Source organism: Diplodia seriata (assembly GCF_021436955.1).
Source record: "Diplodia seriata strain FDS-637 chromosome Unknown scaffold_11, whole genome shotgun sequence".
NCBI classification, from domain to species: Eukaryota; Fungi; Ascomycota; class Dothideomycetes; order Botryosphaeriales; family Botryosphaeriaceae; genus Diplodia; species Diplodia seriata.
Genome location: NW_027117318.1, coordinates 316,399 through 341,075, shown reverse-complemented (window position 1 = coordinate 341,075; position 24,677 = coordinate 316,399). Strand labels below are relative to the sequence as shown.

The 24,677-nt window shown below is 57.7% G+C and overlaps 8 protein-coding genes across 8 annotated transcripts; 2 read left to right on the top strand and 6 right to left on the bottom strand.

Annotated features, from left to right (window-relative positions):
* Positions 1 to 2,667: 2,667 nt before the first annotated feature.
* SLS55_009827 (uncharacterized protein) lies at positions 2,668 to 5,132 on the bottom strand (the record flags this gene model as incomplete). The annotated part of the gene is made up of 4 exons (XM_066781221.1): positions 2,668 to 3,439; positions 3,511 to 3,960; positions 4,013 to 4,650; positions 4,785 to 5,132. 4 exons carry the CDS (start codon positions 5,130 to 5,132, stop codon positions 2,668 to 2,670), a joined length of 2,208 nt encoding a protein of 735 aa, XP_066628223.1.
* Positions 5,133 to 5,749: 617 nt separating this feature from the next.
* On the top strand, positions 5,750 to 7,029 carry SLS55_009826 (uncharacterized protein; the record flags this gene model as incomplete). The annotated part of the gene is made up of 4 exons (XM_066781220.1): positions 5,750 to 5,929; positions 6,054 to 6,189; positions 6,248 to 6,520; positions 6,617 to 7,029. The coding sequence occupies 4 exons, from the start codon at positions 5,750 to 5,752 to the stop codon at positions 7,027 to 7,029; spliced, it is 1,002 nt and encodes a 333-aa protein (XP_066628222.1).
* Positions 7,030 to 7,423: 394 nt separating this feature from the next.
* Positions 7,424 to 10,807, bottom strand: CYT20 (Valine--tRNA ligase, mitochondrial; the record flags this gene model as incomplete). Its single annotated transcript, XM_066781219.1, has 5 exons — positions 7,424 to 7,984; positions 8,038 to 10,229; positions 10,286 to 10,453; positions 10,552 to 10,713; positions 10,777 to 10,807. The coding sequence occupies 5 exons, from the start codon at positions 10,805 to 10,807 to the stop codon at positions 7,424 to 7,426; spliced, it is 3,114 nt and encodes a 1,037-aa protein (XP_066628221.1).
* A 639-nt stretch (positions 10,808 to 11,446) lies between these two features.
* Positions 11,447 to 12,772, bottom strand: CKA2 (Casein kinase II subunit alpha'; the record flags this gene model as incomplete). Its single annotated transcript, XM_066781218.1, has 7 exons — positions 11,447 to 11,536; positions 11,588 to 12,007; positions 12,066 to 12,149; positions 12,196 to 12,306; positions 12,374 to 12,552; positions 12,611 to 12,706; positions 12,754 to 12,772. 7 exons carry the CDS (start codon positions 12,770 to 12,772, stop codon positions 11,447 to 11,449), a joined length of 999 nt encoding a protein of 332 aa, XP_066628220.1.
* A 512-nt stretch (positions 12,773 to 13,284) lies between these two features.
* On the top strand, positions 13,285 to 14,326 carry RPP1 (RNA-binding RNA processing protein rpp1; the record flags this gene model as incomplete). The annotated part of the gene is made up of 3 exons (XM_066781217.1): positions 13,285 to 13,360; positions 13,411 to 13,469; positions 13,520 to 14,326. The coding sequence occupies 3 exons, from the start codon at positions 13,285 to 13,287 to the stop codon at positions 14,324 to 14,326; spliced, it is 942 nt and encodes a 313-aa protein (XP_066628219.1).
* A 1,013-nt stretch (positions 14,327 to 15,339) lies between these two features.
* Positions 15,340 to 16,419, bottom strand: SLS55_009822 (uncharacterized protein; the record flags this gene model as incomplete). Its single annotated transcript, XM_066781216.1, has 1 exon — positions 15,340 to 16,419. One exon carries the CDS (start codon positions 16,417 to 16,419, stop codon positions 15,340 to 15,342), a length of 1,080 nt encoding a protein of 359 aa, XP_066628218.1.
* An 825-nt stretch (positions 16,420 to 17,244) lies between these two features.
* Positions 17,245 to 18,932, bottom strand: SLS55_009821 (uncharacterized protein; the record flags this gene model as incomplete). The annotated part of the gene is made up of 2 exons (XM_066781215.1): positions 17,245 to 17,328; positions 17,382 to 18,932. 2 exons carry the CDS (start codon positions 18,930 to 18,932, stop codon positions 17,245 to 17,247), a joined length of 1,635 nt encoding a protein of 544 aa, XP_066628217.1.
* Positions 18,933 to 21,687: 2,755 nt separating this feature from the next.
* SLS55_009820 (uncharacterized protein) lies at positions 21,688 to 24,282 on the bottom strand (the record flags this gene model as incomplete). Its single annotated transcript, XM_066781214.1, has 3 exons — positions 21,688 to 22,400; positions 22,457 to 23,583; positions 23,918 to 24,282. The coding sequence occupies 3 exons, from the start codon at positions 24,280 to 24,282 to the stop codon at positions 21,688 to 21,690; spliced, it is 2,205 nt and encodes a 734-aa protein (XP_066628216.1).
* Between the last annotated feature and the right edge of the window lie 395 nt (positions 24,283 to 24,677).

The following is a 24,677-nucleotide window of genomic DNA, read 5'->3' as shown; positions in this document are numbered from 1 at the left end:
AAGTTAGTCAAGCCAGAAGAGGCTCCTGTGTTCCACAGCGTTGCATGGAGGCGCAGCACACGGCGCAGTACTAAACCCGCCGGCGACATCGACTGTCCCCCGCTCGTGGGTGTTCAGGTGCTGTCTGCACCAAAACGGATACGCGTCAATCCAGCCGCGTTGGGTATGAAAGCGGGCCAGTGGTTATGCCTCGTGTAAAGCCTGAAGCACTTCTTTGATCCGCCGTGGTAGTGAGCTGTCAGGTCTTGCATATCGCAGCATGCTGGCTGTCTTGTGGGGAGAAGTTGGTGGGTTGGGTGCGGGCGGGAAGCTCGACCCGTGGTTAAGCTTCAGCTCCCGGTGGGTAGCGTGGGCGTAGCCATATGAACCGGGTAACCCGAACCCCACTTTGCATTCTTTAGCCCCGGCAGCTTCCAGCCAACGCTTTCCAGCCAACGCTCTCCAGCCCATCGGAACAACAACTGCCTCCTCTCAACTTTGCAGTGTATCCAATCCGGTTGCGATGAGTATCTTGACCGCATTTCTTGTTTGGTTCCTCATTCTCGCTGTATGTATCTTGTGAAAGTGTTAGGAAAGAGAGTCGCGACTTCCCTAGGCGGCGCCTGCGGCTGAAAGCGCGCCAAACTGTCAACCAGCACGTGCAACCCTGGGTAAACCAGCAGAATTGGGTTAAATTATTGCCGAGACCCTTTTGGTGAGGTGCCATTCGCTCCGTATCAAAGCCAAGAGGCGGAACCATGGTAGCGGCGGGAACGGAACGTCGCAACGAAGAGTCCCCTCCGTTCTAGTGCCCTGTAACGTATACCAGTCGCTTGGCAAGGCCGTCGCAGCTCGGACACGCATGCCAGCTCCAACACCGGGAGGGGCCGATGGCTGCTATTTTGCGGTTCTGTCGGCCAGCTGAACTTGGCGATGTCCGGCCTCCTAGGTGGACGGAATAACGCGAGAGATGTCGGTTTGTAGTGCGAAATTGATCGGCAGAGACTAGCTCCGGGACGAGGGCGAAAGGATATGGTTCCGAAACGGACTGCGGGGAATTTACCCCGTATTTCTGGTGGATGGTGCGGGGAATCGCCATTATTTACTTGCCTTGGTAGACGTGTCTCTTCCGAAGTGTTGAGGTCAGTTCCAAGTAGATGCGTGGATTTTTTTTCTTTTGAGCTCGAGCAGTGAAGTGATAGTTGTGTTGAAGAGGGTCTTCACGCTCGGACTGATGCAGATGGGACTCGGCTCAGGCGAGGGCCAACCGGAGAATTGTGTGGCTTGGTATCGCCATGTTCGGTACGGGTTCGTAAATGGAGAGCGCCCACTTCGGAGAGACGGTGGGGTCCCAACACGCCAATCTTCAAACTGCCATACCGAAAAGTCCGAGCAACCGTAAGATCAGATCAGGGCTAGTAGCCTCATCATTCTGCCTTTAAAATCCTCCTGCCCCCCTCAACGAGTGACCAATATCGATCCCACCTTTTTCAGCCGCACCGAGCTTCCCTTGCTTCGGCACCACCAATCCCCTGCAATAATCATTTGCCCTCCAATAAAGGTTTCTCCACTTCGCGCACCGACCAACTCTTGCTTTCATCCTTAGCGATAATTTCATGATGAATGGCTGACGATGTGCAGTTGCGTTACGGACAAACTTTGTATTCGTCTTTGTAACCACGGGCCAAGTACCATGCCTCGACTCAATGAAATCGCGAACGAAGGCCTGTGCTTTCCCGGTTGATGAGAAGAGTGAAGGAGAGGTTTGAGGTTGGGAAGGAGCGAGAAAACGACGGTAGTCGCCTCAGTGATCATCCCCACAACCATGCCGGACTAGGTATAGTCTTCCCGCCCACCAGGCACCACGCGTCGCGTCGCGTCTCCTCGCGTCTCCTCGCGCTTTCCCTCGTCATTTACTTCTGTCGAGCAGCCATGTCTTCCTCTTCGGCATCCCCGGATCAGCGGTGGTGTAGGCAATGCTGCATCGTAAAGCCGAGTTCGGAGTTTCGCAAGAGATACCCCGCCTACTGGAAACACTGTGCATCCTGTCGAGCAAAGGTATGTTTGTATATCTTCCTCGACCCCATCCGCGACCTCAATTTGACAAATGTCCTTTAGGCTACCGCGCGTAAAGCACGATATCCTCGGACCCGGTCTTTGCCCTTGGACGCCCATGCTCCCGAATCGCCCTCATCGCTCTCTCATACACGCCACCTACCCGCTCAGCTTGATTCAAATGTGAATGAGCGGTCCCACAAGCGCCGCCGCATCGACCAGCATCTAGAATCCGATGCATCCACGCCGACAACCGAACACGGTCATCTCGCTCGCCTGCTTATGTACGCGCCCGCCCCCGCAGCCATCCAGGATCCGCACGAAATGCTCGTGACGCCTTGCTCGGCAAAAAGGCCACAAGAAAGCGTAAGAGAAGCAATTTATGTTGACACACAAACACATCGATAACATATACATCTAGGGAAACTTCGAAAACCCAACATGTATCGCGGACGGTGACCGTCAGAAAAACGCCCCGGCGGCGGCGGGCGTCGAACACGGCCAGCCCACCACCTACCCAAGCCCGCCTCCTTCACGAAGAAGCGGACCTCCTCCCTACCCAGCGATTGAGGGGGGCAACACGCAGCACTTCTTCCAACCGCCGTCGTCGCCGCCGCCGCCGACATCCACACACTACCACGTCTCCGGCCCGACCGTCCCGCCCTCTGGAATCTTGTAATAACTCTCCCCCCTCCCGTCCGCCGTATCCGCGTACCCGACCGTCCCCCACCACCTGACGCTCGCGCCGGGATAGCTGACGGCAAAGAAGATGACCAAGCCCGCAAGCGCGACGCTGCTGTCCAGCGCCGCGCTGGTCACGTAGTTGTACTTGGCCCACCAGGCGGGCCCGCGGCGCTTGACGGCCCAGTTGAAGACGGTGCCGACGAGGAACCACGCGGTGAAATTGATGCCGGTGGCGGGCGGGATGTTCGCGGTGCCGCCGAGCAGCAGCGGCCACGACGCGCGCGCGACCCAGGTGCGCTTGAGCCGCGGCCGCGCGCGCAGCAGCGCCCACGTCAGCGCCGGCAGCGCCGCGCCGATCCAGAACATGTGCAGCAGCCCGCTGTACCGCTGGCCGGCGGCGTACAGCCGCGCCGGCCCGACGCCGCCCCACACGACGCTCGCCACGAAGTTGGTGCGCCCCTGCGGGCACGTGAACTTGTCCGCCTGGCCCGTCGTGCAGATGCCCGGGATGTGGTTGAGCGCCCAGGTGAGCACGCCGGTCTGCACGACGGTCGAGAGCAGCGCCGCGAGCATCTGGCACGCGAAGGTGACGCGCTTGGGGATCTTAGAGTAGGTGCCGAGCTTCATGTCGGCGCCGAAGGACATGGCTTGCGAGACGCCCGTGTAGATGAGGTATTTGAAGCTGGAGTTGACGATGGGGCGGCCGCGCATGAGGAAGCCACTACGTTATCGTCAGTTACAGGGCATGCGCGGCGATGGGGGGAAGAGAGGGATAGAGTAGAGAAAACGTACGCTATGATCTCCCCGAGCGCCCACAGCATGTTCACGTTCTGGTTCGACGTCGCCATGACGATGGACATGGGGATGACGAAGCCCCCCGCCAGCACGAAGGCCAGAAAGATGGCCCACACCGGGAAGCCCGTCGCGTACCGCTCGGCCGAGCCGACGGCGATGCCGAAGCAGACGGCGAGGATCGCGGCGTACCACCACTTGGGCACGTCGCGGTAACGCTGCATCAGGCGCTGGTGGATGTCGTACGTGTTTTGGCCGGTGATGGCCGCGCGGATCTGGTGGCCGTGGAAAAGGATGGTGTAGACGGGCAGGCAGGTCAGCAACGCGAAGGCGACGCCGAAGCAGATGGCGAACGAGGTGGGCAGGAAGATGGGCGAGTATGCCCGGTAGGCCTCGTAGTCGAAGACGCCGTTGGAGTCGATGACGCGGGACATGTTGTAGTCGGCACCACTGAATCAACGATTAGTAGACATGCGACACATCTCGGACGCAGAGCACTCACGTGTTGTCATAAGCCGCATTCGCATTTATCTGGAAGTAGCCGGTGTACCAGATGTTTTTGTAGTAGATGATGCACGGCAGGATGGCATAGAAAAAGGCCCAGCCGATGATGACATTGACCTGCGCAACGAACGGACTGACAAGTGGGGAGTTATTGTAGGCGACTTGGGCCCAGTCGAACGTGATTGGAGACCAGCCCAGTCCAGAAATCTGACCAAAGAGCTGGTTGACGACGACATTGTTGGGGGCAATCCAGCAGATCCAAGTGAAGTTGCTGAGGGCGGTGAAGAGGAAGCCAGGACCCCAGTACCACACGAACGAGGCGACAAAGACGTATATGAAGTAGCGATAGCGGGATATTCTCCAGCCGTCGGCAACGGCGTTCTCCCTCGAGTGCAGCGTGCGGAAGAGAGCCATGTTGGCCAGGGTGCTGGGCCAGTACATTTCAGAAGGCTCAACGAAGATTTCCGAGCACAGTCCGGCCATGGCCAGACCGAGGAACTGGGTAGACAGGATGGACATGAAGATGTAGCCAGCGGGGGCGTCAATGCCCATGAAGCCCTTTTGCATTTCAATGACATTGGCCATTGAGGCGTACGGGAAGGCCAGGTTGGCCATGATGGTGATTAAAGTGTGCTCCTATAAGCAATAAGCAAAACCAGCGTGGTCTGATTGGCTGTTGGATTACCTACTTTGACATTGAAGTGGCGGTCCGGGTTGAAGCGGCCAATAGGAAGGGTTTTGGCCAGAAAGCAGCCACATGGATAGCTCACCAATTGGGCAACCAACGATGTAATCTGCACGCTGGGATAGCGCAGAGAAAAGAAAATGTTGACGCCGGAGCCCAGCAGCACGAACAAGATGCCCAGGACCCAGGCTCTGAAGGTGCTGCACGGCATGTCTGGATCGTCCGTGTTCGGCACCGCGGCCCGGACCTCTTCGATCGGCGAATTCTCTGCCTCGACATCATTGGCCGCCAGCTCGTCCTCGACCGCGTGAAGCCCGTCCAGCTTTTCCGCGTCAGAGCCGCTTTCGCTGTCCCGAGCTCTTTCAATCCCCGCCTCCTCGTCTCTCGCGCGCGACTCGGGGGCATTGGTGGCGGGCGGCTGCAGGTCTGCCATGACTGCAGACCCTATGCGGCGCAGACGGGGTCGCTGGTTTTAGGCACGCAGCAATAGCAGGGAAAGAGAGCAGAAAAAAAAATTAGGCGTGGAATGATGATCAGCCGACGTTGGAGCGGGAGAGTCATTGTTTTAGCTGAGGCTCTCTAGCCGGAGCTCGCAAAAAAGCCTAGATCACGCCTCATATAAGCGTTGCCATCCCTGGCGCTTGCTCCACCGCTCCTGGCCTGCCGGACGCCGGATACGCGCTTTCGGCATGGCGGCCGCGGAGCATGGCGAGGACTCGATAGGTACCGTTGCCTCCGCGGCTGAGGGTGGGGTGCATGATGCCGTGAGAGACCTCAATGGATCCCTGCGGCCAGTGAGATAAGTAGGGTGGCACCGATAGCGAAGTAGATATGGGCGAATGAGTGGTGTTGAGAAGAAATACCCCGCGTCAAATCCGACAAGGACCAGAGACCCCACCTTCGCCGGCACCAGCACCACTATCGCACGACGCTTCCTTCCCTCAGTAATCCTGCGGCTCGAGCGGAATTAAGAGCGCCTGAGTCAAATAGCTCACCTCTTCTGTCCTCCACCTCTGCTCACACAATCCCCTCCTCTCCACCTGCTCGAAGATGGCCGAGTCTGCAAATTTTCCCGTCATCTCCTTTGCGCCCTTTCTGGATCCAAATGCTCCCGAGTCGGAGCAGATGGCCGTGGCGCAGAAGCTGTATGATGCTTTCCACACCTACGGCTGGGTCTACCTGAGGGACTTTGGCATCAGCGACGAGGAAGTCGCCGACATGTTTGCCCTGGTAAGTGCCTTCCTTGTTCGGTAATCGCTCGGTCGCCGCCCGAACCGGAGGGCGCGAAACACCACGTACCATGTATCACTAGCCCGAAATGCTCGTCATGTTCCGTGATAATAACACTTCTTAGAGCAAATCTTACTTCGACCAACCCATCGACGCGAAGCTTGCCAACGCATTGTCCGACCCTGCCGTGAACCAAGGTTACACTGCAGACGGGGCAGAAGTCGGTGCCAGCAGGAAACCAGACCACAAGGAATGCTACGGTAAGATGCTCATATTAAAGAGACAAAAGAAAGAGACTGCTTATCAACACCCACTAAGAATACCGCCGCTTCAACAACCCCCACGTCCCCGACCCTGCCGCGCTCCCCGACTTCGAACCGCGTCTCCGCATCTTCTACGACAAATGCCACCAGCTCTCCCTCTCGGTGCTCTCCGCCCTGGCCCTCTCCATCGGCCTGCCCCGCGACTTCTTCGTCCGCCACCTAGCCCGCGCCGACCCGCAGCTGCGCCTATTGCACTACATGCCCATCCCGGCCGCGACCCTCGCCAACCCGGACGAGCACTCGCGCATCCACGCCCACACTGATTTCGGTGCGTCGATCCTCTCTCTACTCCCTCCCCTCCTTTCCTCCCCCCTCCCCCCACCCCCACCAGCGTTACGTCCCCTTCGCCTAACCACCCGCAAAGGCCTCTGCACGATCCTCTTCCAAGACGCCACGGGCGGCCTCGAAGTCGACCCCTTCCACACGAACACTTTCCTACCCGCGACGCCGCTGCCCGGCACCTGCGTCATCAACGTCGCCGACCTTTTGCAGCGCTGGTCCAACGACCGCCTGCGCAGCACGCGGCACCGCGTCGTCTCCCCTCCCAATCCCTCTTCCTCTCCCATGCTCCCCGCCCGCTACTCCACCGCCTTCTTCGTCCACCCGAGCGCCGACACGATGGTGGCTCCTATCGTTATGGATGGGGAGGCTGGCGGCGAGAAGGAGAAGGCGAGGTATGAGCCGGTGAATGCGGGGGAGTGGCGGACGGGCATTACGGCGGCGAATTATTCGTTGCCCGTGGAGGCTAAGGCGGCGGCTGCTGCTGCTGCGTCGTGAGGAAAGAAAGGGGGGGAAGTGTGTTTGAATGAGAGGGATGTGGGGGGAAAGAGATAGAGAGAAAAACGATTGGGGGAGGGGGGAGAGCGGACCCGGGAGACGAAGATCACGGTTTGTAAATTGGAGGGGAAATTGGTTGGATTAATCGGGTTTCGTTGTGTTGATATGCGAGAGGGAGGGAGGGAGAATGGAGTGATCCTTAGGTGGGATAGTGCGTCGTTATACTCACATGCATACGATGTACAGAAAAAATTGTAGATTTCCTAAACATTGAACTGAACAAACCACATGAATTTTTTTTCTCCGTCTTCCGTGTCTTCTCTGATAGGTTTCTATCTACCTACCCATCCATCATCATTAAGGCATTTGAAATCTCCGTCTTTCATCTAACCATCTACACCTTGGTCTCCTTTAAGCTCTTCTCCAGATCCTGCACCTTCTTCTCCTCGCTCAGCGGCCTCGCAGGCACCTCGACGAAGACCTTGCTGCCCTTCTCGCTCGTGCTGCTCTCCCAGCCCTCGCCGGGCTCCGCGTCGCCCTCGGCCAGCAGCTTGACCTCGCCGATGGCCTTGCCCGACAGCCACTGCACGCTGACGATGCTGCCGGCCGCCTCCTTGTCGTCGGCCTTGGCGAGCCTGACGGCCGCCTTGGCGCCCTTGACGCCGTGCTGGGCGGCGAGGCTGCGGGCCGCGGCCGCGGCGTCGAGGATGATCTCGTAGCTGGCCTCGGACGTGGCGTCGTCCCAGTCGGGACGGTATTGCGGGTAGGCCGCGCGCATGATCGTCTCCGTCTTGTCTTCGGGGCGACGCACCAGGCGCTGCCAGAGCTCCTCGGTGAGGAAAGGCATGTACGGGTGCAGCATCGTTAGACCGCCCTCGAGCGCCGTGTACAGTGTGTTGACGGCGGAGCGACGGGCCTCGGGCGTGCCGTCCTGGATGATGGGCTTGGTGTATTCCTACACGACAGTTAGAGCTAGTCGCCACTGCGTCATATATCAGCAGCACTTACAATGAAGACGTCGCAAAGATCATCGTGGAAGTAGTGGTAGGCGATCTGGGTCGACTTGGCAAATTCACGGTCCTCCAGAGCCTTGTTGATGTCCCTGGAGGCGACGCTAAGCCTGTGAAGGATCCAGCGCTCGGCGAGCGTCTCGTTGCCGGTCTTGTCGGCCGTAGCCGGCGGGACGTAGTCGGCATCGATCTTGCCAAGCACATACTTGGTGGCCTGGTAAACCTTGTTGCAGAAACGCCTAAAAGCGTGCATGACCTTAACATCGAAGTTGATGTCACCGCCGCCAGTGGTGTACGACACAAGGGAGAAGCGCAGCGCATCGGCACCGCACTCGGGAATACCCTGGGGGAAAGATGTTTGCTGGTACTTGGTAGCAGTCTTGAGCTCCTTGGGGTCAAGGTTGCCCTCCAGCAGCTTCTCGTGAAGCTGGTTAAGCTGGATACCCTCCATAATATCCACGGGGTCGATGACATTGCCGAGAGACTTGGACATCTTGCGACCCTCCGAGTCACGGATGAGAGAGTGGCAGTAGACCTCCCTAAAGGGAACGTTGCCAGTGAGCTTCAGGCCGAAGATGATCATACGGGCGACCCAGAAGAACAGGATATCCCAACCAGTCTCGAGAATGCTAGTTGGGTACAGCTTGGCCATGTCGGGAGTCTCGTTGGGCCAGCCGAGGGTGGAGAACGGCCAAAGACCAGACGAGAACCAAGTGTCCAGCACATCCTCGTCACGTCTCAGCGTGAACTTCTTGCCGGGGAACTTCTTCGCCGCCTTCTCCTGGGCCTCCTCGTCGGTGCGGCCGACAATCCAGTACTGGTCATCCGAATCACTGTTCTTCTCGCCTTCGATCTCAACGAAGTAGGCGGGAGCCTGATGACCCCACCACAGCTGTCTCGACAAGCACCAGTCCTGAATGTTCTCGAGCCACCTGAAGTAGTCAGCCTCAGCGGTTGCAGGCCGAATCTTGATATCGCCATTGCGGACAGCCGCGATGGCAGGCTCAGCCAGGCTCTTCATGCGCATCCACCACTGGGGCTTGACAATTGGCTCAATGACGTCCTTGGTCCTCTGGCAGAGGGGAATCCTCATGGGGTTGTTCTCCTTCTTAACATAGAGGCCAAGCTTGGTCAGCTCGTCAACAACGGTGTAACGAACATCGAAACGCTTCTGGCCAGCGAACTGACCACCGTTCTGGTTCAGCAGACCGTCATCGGTAAGCACGTTGATGAACTCGAGCTTGTGGCGCTGTCCAAGGGTGAAATCGTTGGGGTCGTGGGCAGGGGTGATCTTGACGGCACCAGTACCGAACTCGGGGTCGACGTAGGTATCGGCGACGATAGGCAGGAGGCGGTCAACGAAGGGATGCTTGGCCTTCTTGCCGACGAGGTGCTTGTAGCGCTTGTCATCGGGGTGGACGGCGATACCGGAATCACCGAGCATGGTCTCCGGACGAGTAGTGGCGACCTCGATAGTCTCCTCACTGCCCTCAATGGGGTACTTGAAGTGGGTGATCACACCGAACTCGACCTTGCGCTCGTAGCCGGGAACGTCGAGGAGAGTACGGCCCTCGATGTCCTTGTTGTCCACCTCCAAGTTCGACAGAGCCGTCCGGAGGGTAGTGCACCAGTTGACGAGACGGTCAGATCTGTAGATAAGACCCTCCTCGTGAAGCCTGACGAAAGTCTCGGTAACGGCCTTGGACAAGTTCTCGTCCATGGTGAAAGCCTCCCTCGACCAATCGAAAGAGCCACCCATTCTCCTCAGGACATTGTTGATGCGTTGGTGGTAATCGCCCTTCCATTCCCAAATCCTCTTGACCATCGCCGGGCGACCAAGGTCGTGCCTGGTCTTTTGTTCTCTCCTCCACAGCATTTTCTCGACAACGCTCTGGGTAGAAATACCGGCGTGATCGCAGCCGGGCAGGTAGAGGGTGGTCAGACCCTTCATGCGGTTCCATCTGATCATGGTGTCCTGGAGGGCGTTGGCCAGGGCGTGGCCGCAGTGAAGGGCACCGGTGACGTTTGGTGGGGGCTCAGAGATGACGAAGTAGCCCGCGGGCTTCACGTTGCCATCGGCACCAAACTCGGGCTCGAAGTAGCCCTGCTTCTCCCACCAGTCGTACCATGCAGACTCGACGACGGAGGGAATGTAGGCCTTGTGGTACTCGTCATCGAGGGACTTGAGAACTGCGCGGAGTCAGCCACACCAAACTCGCTGTCCTACCAGGTGGACTCTGACGTACTCTTCTTCTCGCCCTTGGGAGTCTCCTCAACGTACGGCTTGGTCTCCTCCTTGGCGGCGACCTTCTTCTTGGTAGCATTCTTTGTGGTGGCAGCAGCCAGCGCCTGCTTCTTGGCCTCCTTCTCCGCGAACTTCTTCGCCTTCTCGGCCTTCTGGCGCTCCTTCTCGACTATGTCCGCAAGTCAGCCCTCGATTCATGAGCTAAAGTACAACCTCGCCAGCATCCACTACTTCAGCAGGAGCTCGAGTCGAATTGGGTATCCGTACGCTGTTTCGGGGTCTTGGGCTTCTCGCCCTCCGTCACCTCGCCATCCTTGCCCGGCGCTTGCTGTCCCACAGGGTCCTGCTTCGCCGATTCGGAGACGGCGGCGGCGGTTTCGCTCGAGACGGGAGGAGGAGGACCGGTGGCGGGGCCGGTCTTCTCGCCCGCTGTATGGTGGCACCATCGTCAGCTAATCTTGCGAAGTGAAGGATTGCAGGCAGAGAACATACTCGGGTTGTGGGAGGCGTGGTTGAGAGCCATTCTGTAGGCAAATGCGCGTGTAGGACGCAGAGGGCGCGATATGCGGAGAATGGGGCGCCCGAGAAGCGCGCGCGACAGCGTTTTGAATATTTTGCCCACGGGCAGCAAGTGGGGGAGGGGTAAAGAGCAATGACTGGGTAGCTGTGACTCCAACTTTCTGCGGGCGCCGCAGCGGGACAATCTCCAGCTTGGCGCCTGCTTTGCTTCGTTTGCAGCCTTAGTCAGCGTTTTTGTGTCCGTCATTCCTAGTCATACCGCACCAACTCATTCTTGCTCATCACAAGCACGCAATCGCCATTGACCTGAGTCATATCCAACGTGTCATAAGGAGTATCGTTGGATTATTGGTATCTACAGCTGCACGCAAAAGAAAAGTCACACTCGCCTCCGCCAATGCCCCCGCCGTCGCTTGAATCTCCGCGCTTCATTCCCCCATCGCTCCTGCCGCTGGGTCTTCGTCTCCCCCGGGAAATACCGAACTGATGTTGTGAGGATCGGAAGGAGGCGGAATGCTCTGGCCGTGGGTCTTCAGTCCTTAGTTCACGCAGCTATCGAGCGATACCGAGGTGCCGCATCTTCGGGACTCCGAGATCCCGAAGATGTAGAAGGTAGTTAATCAAAAGAGGCACGTTTTGTCAATCATGAAGAGCTCGTGTTGTTCTGCATGCACGCCTGGCGGACTGGGTTGAAGTACGGGTGGGCCATGGCCTCCTTGGCGGTAAGACGCTCCTGCTTGAAATTAGGCTGTGTATTGTAAAAAACCAGTGTGTTGGAGCTTACCTGGTGGTCGTAACGGAGAAGCTTGTCAAGGAAGTCAATGGCATCGTTACTGACGAACCGCTGGTTTTCGGCGTTGATAAAACTGTGCCAGCTCTTCTTGGGGAAGCGGCCGAGAATGTCGTCGTACTGAGCATCAAGCTCGATGTCGTACTTGTCGAGGTAGTCGAAGAGATCTTCAGTACCCAAGACCTTGGCAATCTTGACCAGCTGATCCGAGTTGCTGTTTCCGTGGAAGAAGGGCTCCTTGCGGAAGATCATGGAGGCAAACATGGCACCAAGCGACCACATGTCGAGAGAGTAGTCGTACTCCTGGAAGTCGACAAGAAGCTCCGGGCCCTTGAAGTAGCGGGACGCCACACGGACGTTGTACTCGGTGCCGGCATGGTAGAACTCAGCGAGACCCCAGTCGATGAGCCTCAGCTAGTGCGAAACGCAAGTCAGCGCGAATCCCAAGAGGCGGAGGTACGGCGGTACTGACCTTGCGTTTCTCGTGGTCGATCATGACGTTGTGCGGTTTGACGTCTCGGTGCATAATACCCTTGCTGTGGCAGAAGTCCAGGGCCTGTACGCGTCAGCCTTGCACTGGAACACAGAGCCGGGAAACCCACCTTCAGCAGCTCGAAAATGTAGAAGCGCACGTCGTAGTCCTGGAACTTGGGGTATAGGCTTCTGAAGTCGGTGTTGTTCACGTATTCGAAGATCAGCGATGGAGTCTTGCTCTGAGCGCGCGGTTAGCCACCGTTACTTTGCGGGCCGGACCATGCGGGTTGAGCGGGAGACACGAACCTGGTTGTCGCGAACGACGTCCAGCAGAGCGACGATGTTGGGCCCACCGCTGAGGTTCTGCAGAATCTTGATCTCGCGCTTTATCTTCTTCTTCTTGACAGGCTTGAGGACCTTGATGACACATTTCTGGTAGTTGACGATGTTGATGCCCTCAAACACCTCCGAGTATTTGCCCCGACCTGGTGCGCGGGCGTCAGCAGGCGTTGCCAGGGAGCGACAGCGAGCGGGGAAGCGTACCGATCTTGCGGACAACCTCGTAGTTCTCGAGAACGCCCCACGAGATATTGACCGAGTCGTAGTCCCAGTAGGACCGCGGCATGTTCGCGTTCACATCTGCTCGGGGTCAGCACAAAGCGGAGACGGTTTGGGCAGGCACCGACCTGCGTAAACACGCGCCATGCTGGGCGCCGGGTCTATGTTTTCCACTCGTATTTCCGACACCCTGGCGGTATTTTGGGGGCTCTTGGGGGAGAGAGCGAGCGAGACGAACGCGGCGAAAACGGCAACGGCGAGGGCGAGCGCAACAGCGGTGGTGGTGCTGGGGGCGCGGGAGCGGGGTGGTTGGGCTACTGCAGGCGGGCTGTGGTTGGAAGTGGTGGTTGCGGTGGTTTTGATCGCGGGGCCGGGCCTGCGATCGCCGGCATCCTTGTTGCCTGCGGCCTCAGGCCACAACTGGCGCGCCCGCTTGAGTAGTCGCTGCATCGCGCTGCCACTCTGCCTTACTCCAGCACCGGCCGCGGCGAGTTCGACCTGACCTTATAGGCTGCGGGCTGCAAAAAGAATTCCCCGCGCGACGTACTGCATTCTTCCCGGCTCCATCTAGGGTCTCAACGGACTGCATAAGGGCCCGACAATTTTCGCGACAACCCTTCCGTCTAGCCACGGACGATCTGCTGGCTGCCTCGCTCGCAATGTTCTACGACCTGAACGTCCCTTGGTCCGCTAAGGATCCCGAGCTGCCGCGCACCATTGCGTTCCTCGCTGATCGTGAGCCCGCCTCCCCGAACGGTGCAGCTGAGGCGGCTAACGTCTCGCAGTCGGCTACAACGTCGTCGCTCTGTCCCATACGCTGTCCGGCAAGCTCCCCGCCGACCTGGTACCGCTGGCTTCACTCTGAAACCTGGCGCCAAGCACTGACCAGAGCAGACATCCCCGATTCTCGATCCGCTGCCTTTCGCCGTCCCCAAGCACGTCCGCATCCTGCGCCGCTGTACCCTCGTCCTGGCCGACACGGCGCAGAACCACCGCATCAACAACCTCGCGCCAGCATATGACATCCTCGCTGTAAGACCCGTTGATGAGAAGACGCTGCAGCAAGCATGCCAGTCGCTGGACTGCGACATCATCTCCATCGACATGACGCAGCGGCTTGGCTTCTTCTTCAAGTTCAAGATGCTGTCGCAAGCCATTGAGCGGGGCGTGAAGTTTGAGATCTGCTATGCGCCCGGCATCATGGCAAAGGACAGCTCCGCCCGGAGGAACCTCATTCAGAACACCACACAGCTGATTCGCGCTTCAAGAGGTAGGGGTCTGATAATAAGCAGCGAGGCCAAGTCGGCTGTTGGTTGCCGAGCGCCTTGGGACGTGATCAACCTTGCTGCTGTTTGGGGCCTAGGCCAGGAGCGCGGCCACGAGGCTGTATCCAAAGAGGCTCGTGCTGCCGTCGTCAGCGCCCAGATGAAGCGGACTAGCTTTAGGGGCGTCATTGACGTCGTGTATGGAGGCGAGAAGCCTGAGAAGAAAGAAAACCAGGCCAAGAATAAGCAAGAAAGTCAGAAGCGTAAAGCCGAGGGCATGGCAAAGAGCTCCGAGAACGTCTCTGAGCAAGGCAAGGCTCCGTCAAAGAGCCAGCTCAAAAAGCAAGCCAAGAGAGCACGAGTTGAAGGCTCCAAGCCCGCCCAACCTGGTAACGACAAGAAGACTGTTGCCGCAGAGCCTATGGATACGTCCTGAAAGCCTACGAACTCTCATCTAGGAACCACGATCACATTTGCAGGACCGAGTCAGCGCCGTCGACCTGCATGCTTCCACTGCCCTCCTGCAGGCACCGTGCCTAGTTGCACGACATTCAGCATTGATATAGCAGAATGGGCCGGCCGTCTCTATCTGGTCGACGAGGAATGATACCATGAGGGGATCCAAAAGGAAAATTTCCGCCCTTGCGACGGGACTCACGGAAAAGGTCGAAGATAGAAAGACGCCATAGGCCGGAAGATCCAATACCCATTATCAACTTGATTATACATTAACTTCCTATACTTGCACTGGTCTTGCCGTAAATCAACCCGCGAAGTGAATCGTCAAACGCCCCAACGACGTCTACGACGTTCTCGTTCTAACTATCGTCGCCACCTTCGCCTTGTGGCTCCTTACCTCCAACGCGACCTTTCACGAAGCCCCTTCAATACGGACCTCCGGGATCAGCTAAAGAAAAAAAAGGGCTGAAGAGGGACCCATTCCGTTCGACGGGAATTACCAGAGCTGAAAGTAAGGGGAGCTCCCCATCACCTTCCACGCGCTCTGATTACCATTCTCGTCATTCCCATCATCCTCACCGCCAGTTCGAGCAAGCGTGGTTTCCCTAGACATGGAATTCGCAGGGCTCCCCGCATATACACTCTTTGCCGTCTTTCCGACCAGCAACGACCCCTCTCGCCTTGTTTCCACAGACTGAGACGTGGCTTAGTGTCCGCCCGGTGTGGCGGGTGATGGCGGTGGCTATTTGACTCGGGTCAAAATTCGCGGGCGTCGGTTGTACGTCCACAGTTGAAGTGGATGACTCAATCCAATGATAATGAAAGCAGAACCCTTTTGACGAAGGGCGAGGTCGCTTCTAGAAACGAATTCCGGTTCGCTCCAGAGTCTTCTTGCTCCGTTTCGGACGTCCCCCCGGGGTACCACCATCAAGACCTGCGTGGCTTTCTCCCAGCGAAATGATTCTTCTTATTCTTCCTCTTCACACTCTTTCACGCCTTACCATCCCTCCCCGCGTCCTTCTCGAACAAGGCGCTATCGCCCGGCAACTCGGCAATCACCGCGTTCGCCGCCGGCGCCTCAACCGGATGCATCTGGCTGGCCGGCAGCTCCGCCGCGAACGCGGTGCTCCCCTGCATCTCCATCGCGGCCGTGGAGGGCGGCCCCGCCGAACCAGGAGTCACCGGCGACACGGGGCTGTTCGCGACGCCGCCATTGTTCGGCACGGCCAGGTTGTCCTCGGACAGGTGGTGATACGAGTCGCCGGGCTTCATCTCCTGGTCGGATGCCGTCTGGCTGAGCAGCAGCCGGTGCCGCTTCTGGTCGGACCGCCGCCGCCAGAGCAGGTACGCGCCGACGGCCAGCGCGATGACGCCGGCGACGGCGCCGACGATGATGCCGATCTGCGCGCCGGTGGACAGGCCGCTGCCGCTGCCGCCGCTGCTGTCGTCGCTACCGTTCGTAACACTACTGCCGCCGGCGGTGCTCGACGCCGTTGCGGCGGCGGTGGTGCGAGCGGCGGTGGACGCCGTGGCCGACGTCGCCGTCATGATCTGGCCGTAGACGGTAGGATTCGTCTCGAGGCGGGACAGGTCGGCGTCGCGCCAGCGCACCTGGATGGCGTAAACCAGCTCGGACGTGGTGGTGACGAAGGCGGGCGTGATCTCGTTGGACGTCGTGTACGACGTCGCGGCGGTGGAGCGGCACTTGCTGTACGGCCACGGCTGGTAGAACGAGTCGCCCGGGTCGCACGTGTAGCCGCGCGGGCAGCAGATGTGGCCCGTCTCCGTTTGCGTACCGTCCGTCGCGAGCGGCCCACCGAGCGATATACCCGTCGCGAGGGACGTCGGGATCGCGCAGCCCCGCGTGTAGCCCAAGGGGCAGATGGCCGGCGAGAAGAAGCCCGCCCGCAGGTTCCAGTACTCGGTCCACCCGTCGGGCGGCATGCAGATGGAGCTGGACAGCGCGGGCGTGCCGACGTCGCTCCACGCGCCCGACGAGCAGAAGTCCGGCGTCGTGAAGACGGTCGTGAGGGGCCCCGCGCCGCCGGGTTTTATCGACGTGACGGCCATGGTGTACTGTGTTTGCGGTTTTGGCGTGTTTTTTCACGGAGGGGAGTTTTGATATTTTTTTTCTTTGGCGGTCTGCGCGCGCCCGCGGCCGGTTGGATGTAGTGACGTCGACCCGTTCGTGCGGTGTGGTGTGGCGATCTACTTTCTTGCTTTGGCTTCGTATTTTTGGATGGCAGGGCGCGGATTGGAACGAGCGGGGGGGTCAATGCCGGCTTTCTTCAACCCTCACGGAGAGCCTGAGAGGGGAGTGTCGATTATTATCGCGGGAGAAGCGGAGGGGGGAACGGACACGCGGGACGCGCACAGGGGAGATTGTGAGACGGGCGTCGATCTCGCGTGCTGTCAGACCGGGGGGCAAGCAGCTTGGAGCTCATCTTGGACCGAACGGGGGGAGGAGACTTGGCTTTGGCTCTCTGGGCCGTGTTGCCGTGTGTCTTCACATGGTTTCGGGCTGAGGTTTGACTGACACGTTTCGACGCCGGCACTCCATTTTCCCGCCGACACACGGCGAGCGCTCGGGTCTCTTGGGCGTTGGATTAGGATGAAGGGTGTTCGGTGATCCACTCACGCGAGTCATTGCGGATGCTCCGGTTGCCGCTTCTAGAAAGATATTCTGGCCGTGCACGAGTCAGCGTGGCGTCTGGGCCCGGCTCCGCGTGGTACGATACAGGCTTAGAGAATCCATTCACTATTTACAACTAAGTCTTCGAGAAGAGTACCATGGTCTGAACGAAAGCAGCCGAGGTCGTAAGCTCTCCGTCACTGATCTAGCATCCCTCGAGCTGTCTCCTTCATGAACCTGAAATCCTCTCGCACCTATACTTCTCACGCCGTCTTCGCGTCCGGCCTGTTGGCGAACTTCTTCTTGGCGAACATGGCCATGTGTGTGGAAATGGCGGTTTTTGACGTCTACATTGCGTTAGTCACGCTTCTCCCAATCTTCGAACAGCTATGAGACTCACGCTAAACCCGCCTGGACCGGCTTCCCATCTCTTAAACCCCGGTTGCAAGGGCTCGTCATAAGAATGGGGTCCCCACATACTGTGCCGCGTGCTGGTGCGATACAGCAATTCATGAACGTCCGCCACCACGCCCATGTTGTACCGGCCTGGAGCCCAAGGAGCGTTCGCGTATCCACATATCGTACGGGCTTTGGCGAAGCCGGGATGCTGTGCTTCGTAGCCGTTGAGATACATGCCCGAAACAACTTCCCGGTCGAGTTTGTCCACATCGACCCGGGGCACGGGGAGATGGTCTGCAAAGGTTGACCAGTGGTAGCAGTCTTCCTCCAGGAGGTAGAGCGGCCCGAGCTTGAAGGATCCCAGCTCGCAGCTGAGCATGACATCGAACACCGCAGCCCAGGATCCTCCAATGAGGTGGCCGTCAGTGAAGCCGACGGCGTATAAGGTCGAGGTGCGCTGGTCTAGAAACTGCATGAGCGCAGTGGAATAGGCCACGAAGTTGTGGAGATGTATGTCCCGCAGCTTCTTTGGAAGGGCTCGCAAGATGCTTTCAGTAAAGTCGGGCCCGAAGGAGGTCTTGTAGTTGGCGGCCAGCTCAAAAACTCCGAGATTTGGGGTCATGGCGAGCAGTCGTTGCAGCCCACGCGATGGCTTATCATCCATCCAGGTCTCCGGCAAGAGGAAGGTGGCTTCGTAGCTTTTAGCATTGCTGACCGCCAGGCTGAGCGTCTTGAGCCCGGCAAAACAGGTAGGCAGCCGCTTCCACAAGCCATCGGGGAGCTGATCGAATGTGCTGATACTGACGACTCCTTTGCGAAAGCCGCGCGAAACGCTGAAATTCTCCAGCTCGGTCTGGTTAGCAGCCAACGCGGAGAGGACGGCCAAAAGCATGCGGTCATGCTGGGATGGCTCCTGGTATTGCGCCTCCCAGAACGGCAGCCCACCGAAGCTTCGGAATCCCGTCCTCGCCAACTTGTTGTAGTCACTCGACAAGAGGCGACGCTGCCAGTAGCAACTAAGGACACCTCCCCTGGGGACTGTGATGTGATGCGGGCCGATCAGGACCGTCTTGAGGTTCTTCAGCCGCGCAAACAGCATCGTCATGTTGGCCTTGTCCCGGTTGCTTGTAACTTGTTGCTCGTAGTCCTCGACAATTGACTTCAGAGCATGGCGAAGGGAGATGGCAGTTTTGACACCAAGTCCACGAATCTCCGTCTCCAACAGGCGAACCTGGCAGTTGGTGGGGTAGTCCGTACCGATGGTCAAAGTACGAAGCTCTTGCGCCACTCGGTCATCCTCGGTGATGCCCAGGATGGTCTGCATATTCGCTGGAAGGGTGTAAACAAGTGTTCCCTCGCTGAGCTTTCCCTGCGGGTTCTCGAGTATCTTATCGATGAAGACATCGTACATGGAGAAAGCCATCATCTTGCAGGTCAGGCGCAGTTTGAACATATCCGTGGGTACAAGATGGGTAGCGATCTTGCGTAGCAGCTCTTCTGGAAGTGCTTGGAGCCTAGGGCCACAGGAGATTTTGGTTGGCGCAACGCTCATTGGTGTGGTACCAGGGTGGGAATCCGGGTCATGACGCGGTACCGACAGTCTCTTAGTGGTTGTCAAAAGTGATTCAATGATAGTCACAGATGGGTTGAGGTGACTTACGCTCATTTTTAGTGGATCGGAAATCGACAACGGTTACGCCGGCATGGATATGCTTTGAGTGGACGCAATTGCAATGAGGTGCAAGGTTGAAGGTCAGAAGAAGAAGAGCCGGCGGAAGAAGTTAAGAGACGCAGATGCGGCAGTGATTGAACCGACTTGCTTATGTAACCCCGCCGTCCAACCGCCGTGGTGCGCCGAATCATTCACTCTTCTCACCTTGTAAGTTACCATCAACGGGCAGTTGAAGCATCCATTCACCCGGCGGAAATCACTCACGGCCTTACAGACCGGATAATGCACGTAAATGGCCTGCCTCCTTTGGCTGCATATCTCCGCACCACAATATATCATTCTCTCCGCGTTCTTGATCTCGTTCCAGGCAGCGTCACTTCGCCTCGCGCTCACCTCCACCCAACCTTAAATTGTCTATAAGGAAAGTCATGTAGCGCCCTTCACAAAGATTGTCGGTCTCTAACCCACATGCCTGTGAAACTTCAACAAACTCTACTTTGCATATCGAGGATAGTGCTCTCATGCGTCGTAGGAGAGGTGAAGCATCGTAAGCTGGTGAGAAAGAGGGTGGACCAGTGCCAGGAACAAGAAGCGCGCCACACCAGTGAGACGTTGGCGAAGTGCAATGCGGTAAATATCGGGCCACTGGTATGCATTGATGGAGTGGTAGAGCCGATGGAAAATATTTTCCGGGGCGACCGTGAGAGAAGTCACAGTATTTAGATAATAGCTGATGATGTTTTCCAGTACTAAGATGAGTTGATGGAGAGAAAGACGATTAGGAGACAATGTCGATGCTCCTCAACAGGTAGTCATGATGAGTAGTGCATAACCTCAATGGCATACAGAGCTCTCGTACTTCCGCAAGTGAAGTCGTTTGATGGGAACCAAATCCAGATTATGCCAATTAACCGCTCCACGAGAGCAGTCATGACGACGGTGTCTTGAAGGATTGTCTATGGTCTCATGGGTAGCAACGTCTGTCTCTGAGTGTAACGTCAGTGTCGCGGTACTCGGTCAGTATTGGAGCAGATATATCCTGTCAGTGCATTCCAAAGAAAGCAGACTCAACCCTTCTCGTGTGACCGTTCGCCACCATAGACATGATTCCCACACGTGCCTCAAATAAAGCTGTTCGAATTGCCTTTTCACAACAGCCGTATCCCGCAGACTCTGGGAGCCAGTAGAACCATGATTCCGCAACAGGTATCCACACCACAATCGTTCACTAGTAGCCGTAGTTACCATTACACGACTTAGTCCTTCGATCTCCCTCTCGCTCCTAAGGATAAAAAATTTGGGATTATAACATTGTAACCCTCACCAAGTGGGTATTTAGGCGCCACCTCTTCATGTAATAATGGAGTCCATCATCAAACATCCGAAATGCTGCTTGTAAGCATTATAATTCAGTTCCCATCGCAACCATCAGCTGTAGAAACTCAGTATGGCCCTTCTTTGCTACTAGCGTTTCAGGCGAGACAACGCCTCACGAGTCGTAATAATCGATGTAGTGAGTGCACCCAGAAAACTCCAGTGTCTAACTCAACGGTGCCTGTAGATTATCACAGGAATACCCGCGGCCTTTATCAAGTACCGAAAGACGACTCACACATATCAGAAGCACCTTTATACTCAGCACTCCCCACACATCCCCGCTCACGGGCACCTGGAGTCCCAGCTTCTCACAACACAGCAGCTGATCCGCTGCTCATTCACCTGCATCACTCGTTTCCGCACCCCAACCAACCACAAGCAAAACCAAGCCGCGCCGGTGGCATGGTCCGTCGGGTACCAGCCACGTGTACATATGCACCTGCAGCCGCATCTCCTCCCCCATGACCCCCTCACCCCCTTCCAGCCCACGTCACAGCAGCGTCCCCAGTGTCATATGCCAAAGCCGCACGCGGACGTCGACGCCACTCTCCCTGCACTCACCCATGATCATATCCCCGCCATGTCCTCGCAACTAATTCCCCCATCATAAAAGCACACCCTTCTCCCGCGTTTTCTAGATATCGTCATCATCGTTGACTCGTCGTCAAAAGACGGAGACAATTACACAACAATAAGTAAACGCACTTCTTCGGTCTCAGATTGGGGTTCCACTTCGCGTGTGATCAGCGGAAAGACCAGTCTGTCTGGCAGTATCGAGGCTGTAAGTGACGAGCGGTGCTGCTCAGGAGCATCATTTACGTTTGATGATGACGAGCAGCGATGGCGTTGTATAACAGTGTGCCTCAGCATGTTCAGCAGATGCATTTTCGACTGACCAGACAGACAGACAGAACCCCGCCGACAGTCGCTTTGCATCAAGAACCAAGAAAGACCGCCGCACCGTGACGGCTGTTACTTCCAAATCCCGACAAGGCAAGTACATTTTTTTGACTGCCTAGTTGAAGCATGCCTTCAGTCCCATCTTGTACGCAGAGAAAGAGAGAGGGAGAACGGGCAGACAGTCCGCAGTCTTTTATAGCGTCTCAGATCCCCACCGCGCAAGACGCACACACATGACAACGCGGCACCAGACCGACCGACCGCACACGCACAGATTTGTGATTGAAACTGATCCAATCATGGTCATTCATTACATATTCCCGTACATAACATCCAAATGCATTATGACCTCAACGAATCAAGCCTTCAAGCCAAGATCGCTCTCCCTATTCCCCCACGCGCCCGCCTTCGCCGCGCGCGCATTCTCGCTCTGCTCGCTCAACGTCGGTAGGCCGACACGAGAGTTGATCCAATCAAAGACGGCCGTGTGCCACAGCAGGCTGTTCTCCGGCTTGATGACCCAATGGTTCTCGTCGGGGAACGACAGGAACGCGCTCTCGACGCTGCGGCCTTGCAGCACGTTGAACGCAGCCAGGCCCTCGGCGATGGTGAGGCGGTAGTCCAGCTCGTTGTGGATGATCAGGTGCGGCGTCGCCCACTTGTCCACGTGCGCCGACGGGTCCCACTCGAGCCACGACTCGCGGTTCTCCCAGTACTTGCCCTCCAGGTCGTGCTCCGGGAACCACTGCTCCTCCGACGCCAGCTGCGCCGTCATGCTGAAGACGCCGTCGTGCGTGACGAGCGCCTTGAACTTGCGGCCCAGGTCGTGGCCCTGGATCCAGTTGGTCATGTAGCCGCCGTACGACGCGCCCAGCTCGACCGCCCGGTCCGTGTCGACGTACTTGAGGTTGTTCTCGATGTACGTGAAGCCGTTGACGATGTCCTGGTAAGGAAGACCGCCCCACTCGCCCTGAATGGCATCGGTGAGAGCCTTGCCGTAGCCAGTTGATCCGGTGGGGTTGGGCGTGACAACAACGTAGCCCTGCTCGGCCCACACGAGAGGATTCCACCCTGATGTAAGACGGTTAGCCGAGTATTCAAAGACTAAGGGAGCGGTTAGCACATACTTGTGGACCATGAATCCTCCCAGGCGCCCTGAGGACCGCCATGGATAAGGTATGCGAGCGGCCAGGTAGAGTTGGCGGTGAAGTTGGAAGGCACAATGACCCAGGCGTGGATCTTGGTGCCGTTGGCAGCGCCGGGATACCAGATCTCAGAAACCTGGCTACGGGACAGACCGAAAAGCGCACCGTTCTTCGAGTTGGAGGAAACTTGAACGGGCTCCTCGCCAGGGGTCAGGAGGAAGTAGACGGAGTTGTCAATGAGATTTGTGCCGGAGATGAAGACATCGCCGGTCTCAAGGGCATGCGCGTCAGAAACAGCACCGTCGTTGAAGATGAGAGTGGGTTCCTTGCTGCTGGTAGCGTTGCCGCTGGGAGTGGGAAGAGAGTACAGGGAAACACGGCCGATATTCTCAGCGGTCAAGTACAGCGTCTTGCCGTCAGCAGACCAGGTAACGGCAGACGGGCTGCGGTCCCAGGAACCAAGGTTACCGGCAGCAGGGAGAGCGTTCACGGCAACAGCGCTGGAAACATCGGAAACGACAAACAGCTGAAGCTTGTCGGACTCGTACTGGATCTCTCTCATACGGAGAAAGGCCAGAGACTTGCCATCGGGGGAGAAAACAGGGGAAGTGCTCTGACCCTGGAAACCAGCAGTCTCGACCTGGACAGGGGCAGGGGCGGTCGACTCAGTGAAGGTCGAAAGGGGAACATAGTATACGTTGATCTTGGTCCAGACAGAGGGTAGCAGCTCAGGGTCTTTGGCAACAAAAGCCAGTCCACTGCTGCTAACGTCGAAGTTGTCGGTGCCACCAAACGGAGGAACCGGGCTTTCAAGCTTGGTACCCTTCAAAGCGTTGACAAGAGAAGACAGGCTGTACTCCTCGCCGTCCTTGGCCAAAGTACCGTACCAAACAGCATTACGGTTGGGAGTAAGGTATGTGTCCCAGTGACGGACAAAGGTGGCTTCGTAGTACCTGCCAGTGGAAGGGACCGAAGCAGCCTTCTCGGCGTTGTAGATGGAGCCATCCGGCTTAGCGAGGGCGGTGATGGCAAATGCAAACTTGCCATCACCGAGCGAAGCTACCTTGACGCTGCTGGCGGAGCCATCAATGTTGCCGGCCGTGTAGTTGCTACAATTGAGTTAGCATTATGTAAAGTCGAGATAGTGGTATTGCCGTTTGGGATGTTGAATCTAGTGGTTTTGTGCTAAGCAACGAAAACCGCTAGTTTTGCAGCTTTGACGAGCTCCAGGGAATATTGAGTTACATAGGGTTCCGTCATTCCGTGTCCAATCTTCATTCGTGGGTAGTTGAAGGGAGATCCGAACGTAGATGCGAGTCAACCTGCACATTTACATCCGGATACAGCATCCAACCACCCCCATAAGTTGGATGCTGCTCCCGTGCACGTGATTGGGACACGGAATGAAGAGTCTCGATTGCATTGAAAATGAACACAACTAACCTGTTCGCAAAATCATCATACGGGCCAACCAGCACGTCCGTAGTGCCATTGGAGCCGGGGAGCAGGAGCAGGATGTCGGAGCCGTCGAGCCAAGTGGGCTCGGAAGCATCGCCGTTGTCCGAGACGACAGTGCTCTCGCCAGAGGCGACGTCAAGCACACGGACCTCGGCAGTGGACGCGTGGTCGGCGAACGAGTAAGTCGAGACCGTGTACAGCACCTTGGAGCCGTCGGCGTTGGGCACGCCGGCGGAGCGGCGCGGGGCGCTCAGCAGCACCTCGGGCGTGAACTTGGCCGCCTTGATCGTCATGGCCAGGAGTGCCACCAGCAGGGCGAGGTAGGTCGAGAGGAGGCCTGCGCGCGCCATGGTGGGAGATTGGCTTCAGCGTCTCTTTTGGCGGTGACGGGGAACTGGCGACCGCTTTGCTGCAGGGCGAGTGCAGCTAAGGGACGGCGGGGGGGAGGGCAGGACGAGGGGGCGACGGCGGGTGCGGGAGCGAAACATTGGGCAAGCAGGGCGGCGGCGATAATATATAGTCGGCCTTGGCCATGGATGTTGATCTGCTTACCTCAATGGCGTGGGAGATGGTTAATCCCGCGGACCGGGAACGTGGGTCCCCAGTGGAAGCAAACAGATAGCAAGTAACCAGCTGTGCGCCGAAGCTTGCCTCGTTGGGGCAGCTGTCGTGTCGGCGGGCGATGTAACGGTGGGTGAGGGCGGCCTGTCGGGCTGCGGAGAAGTCCAGCCGGGGCCGGGGAGCA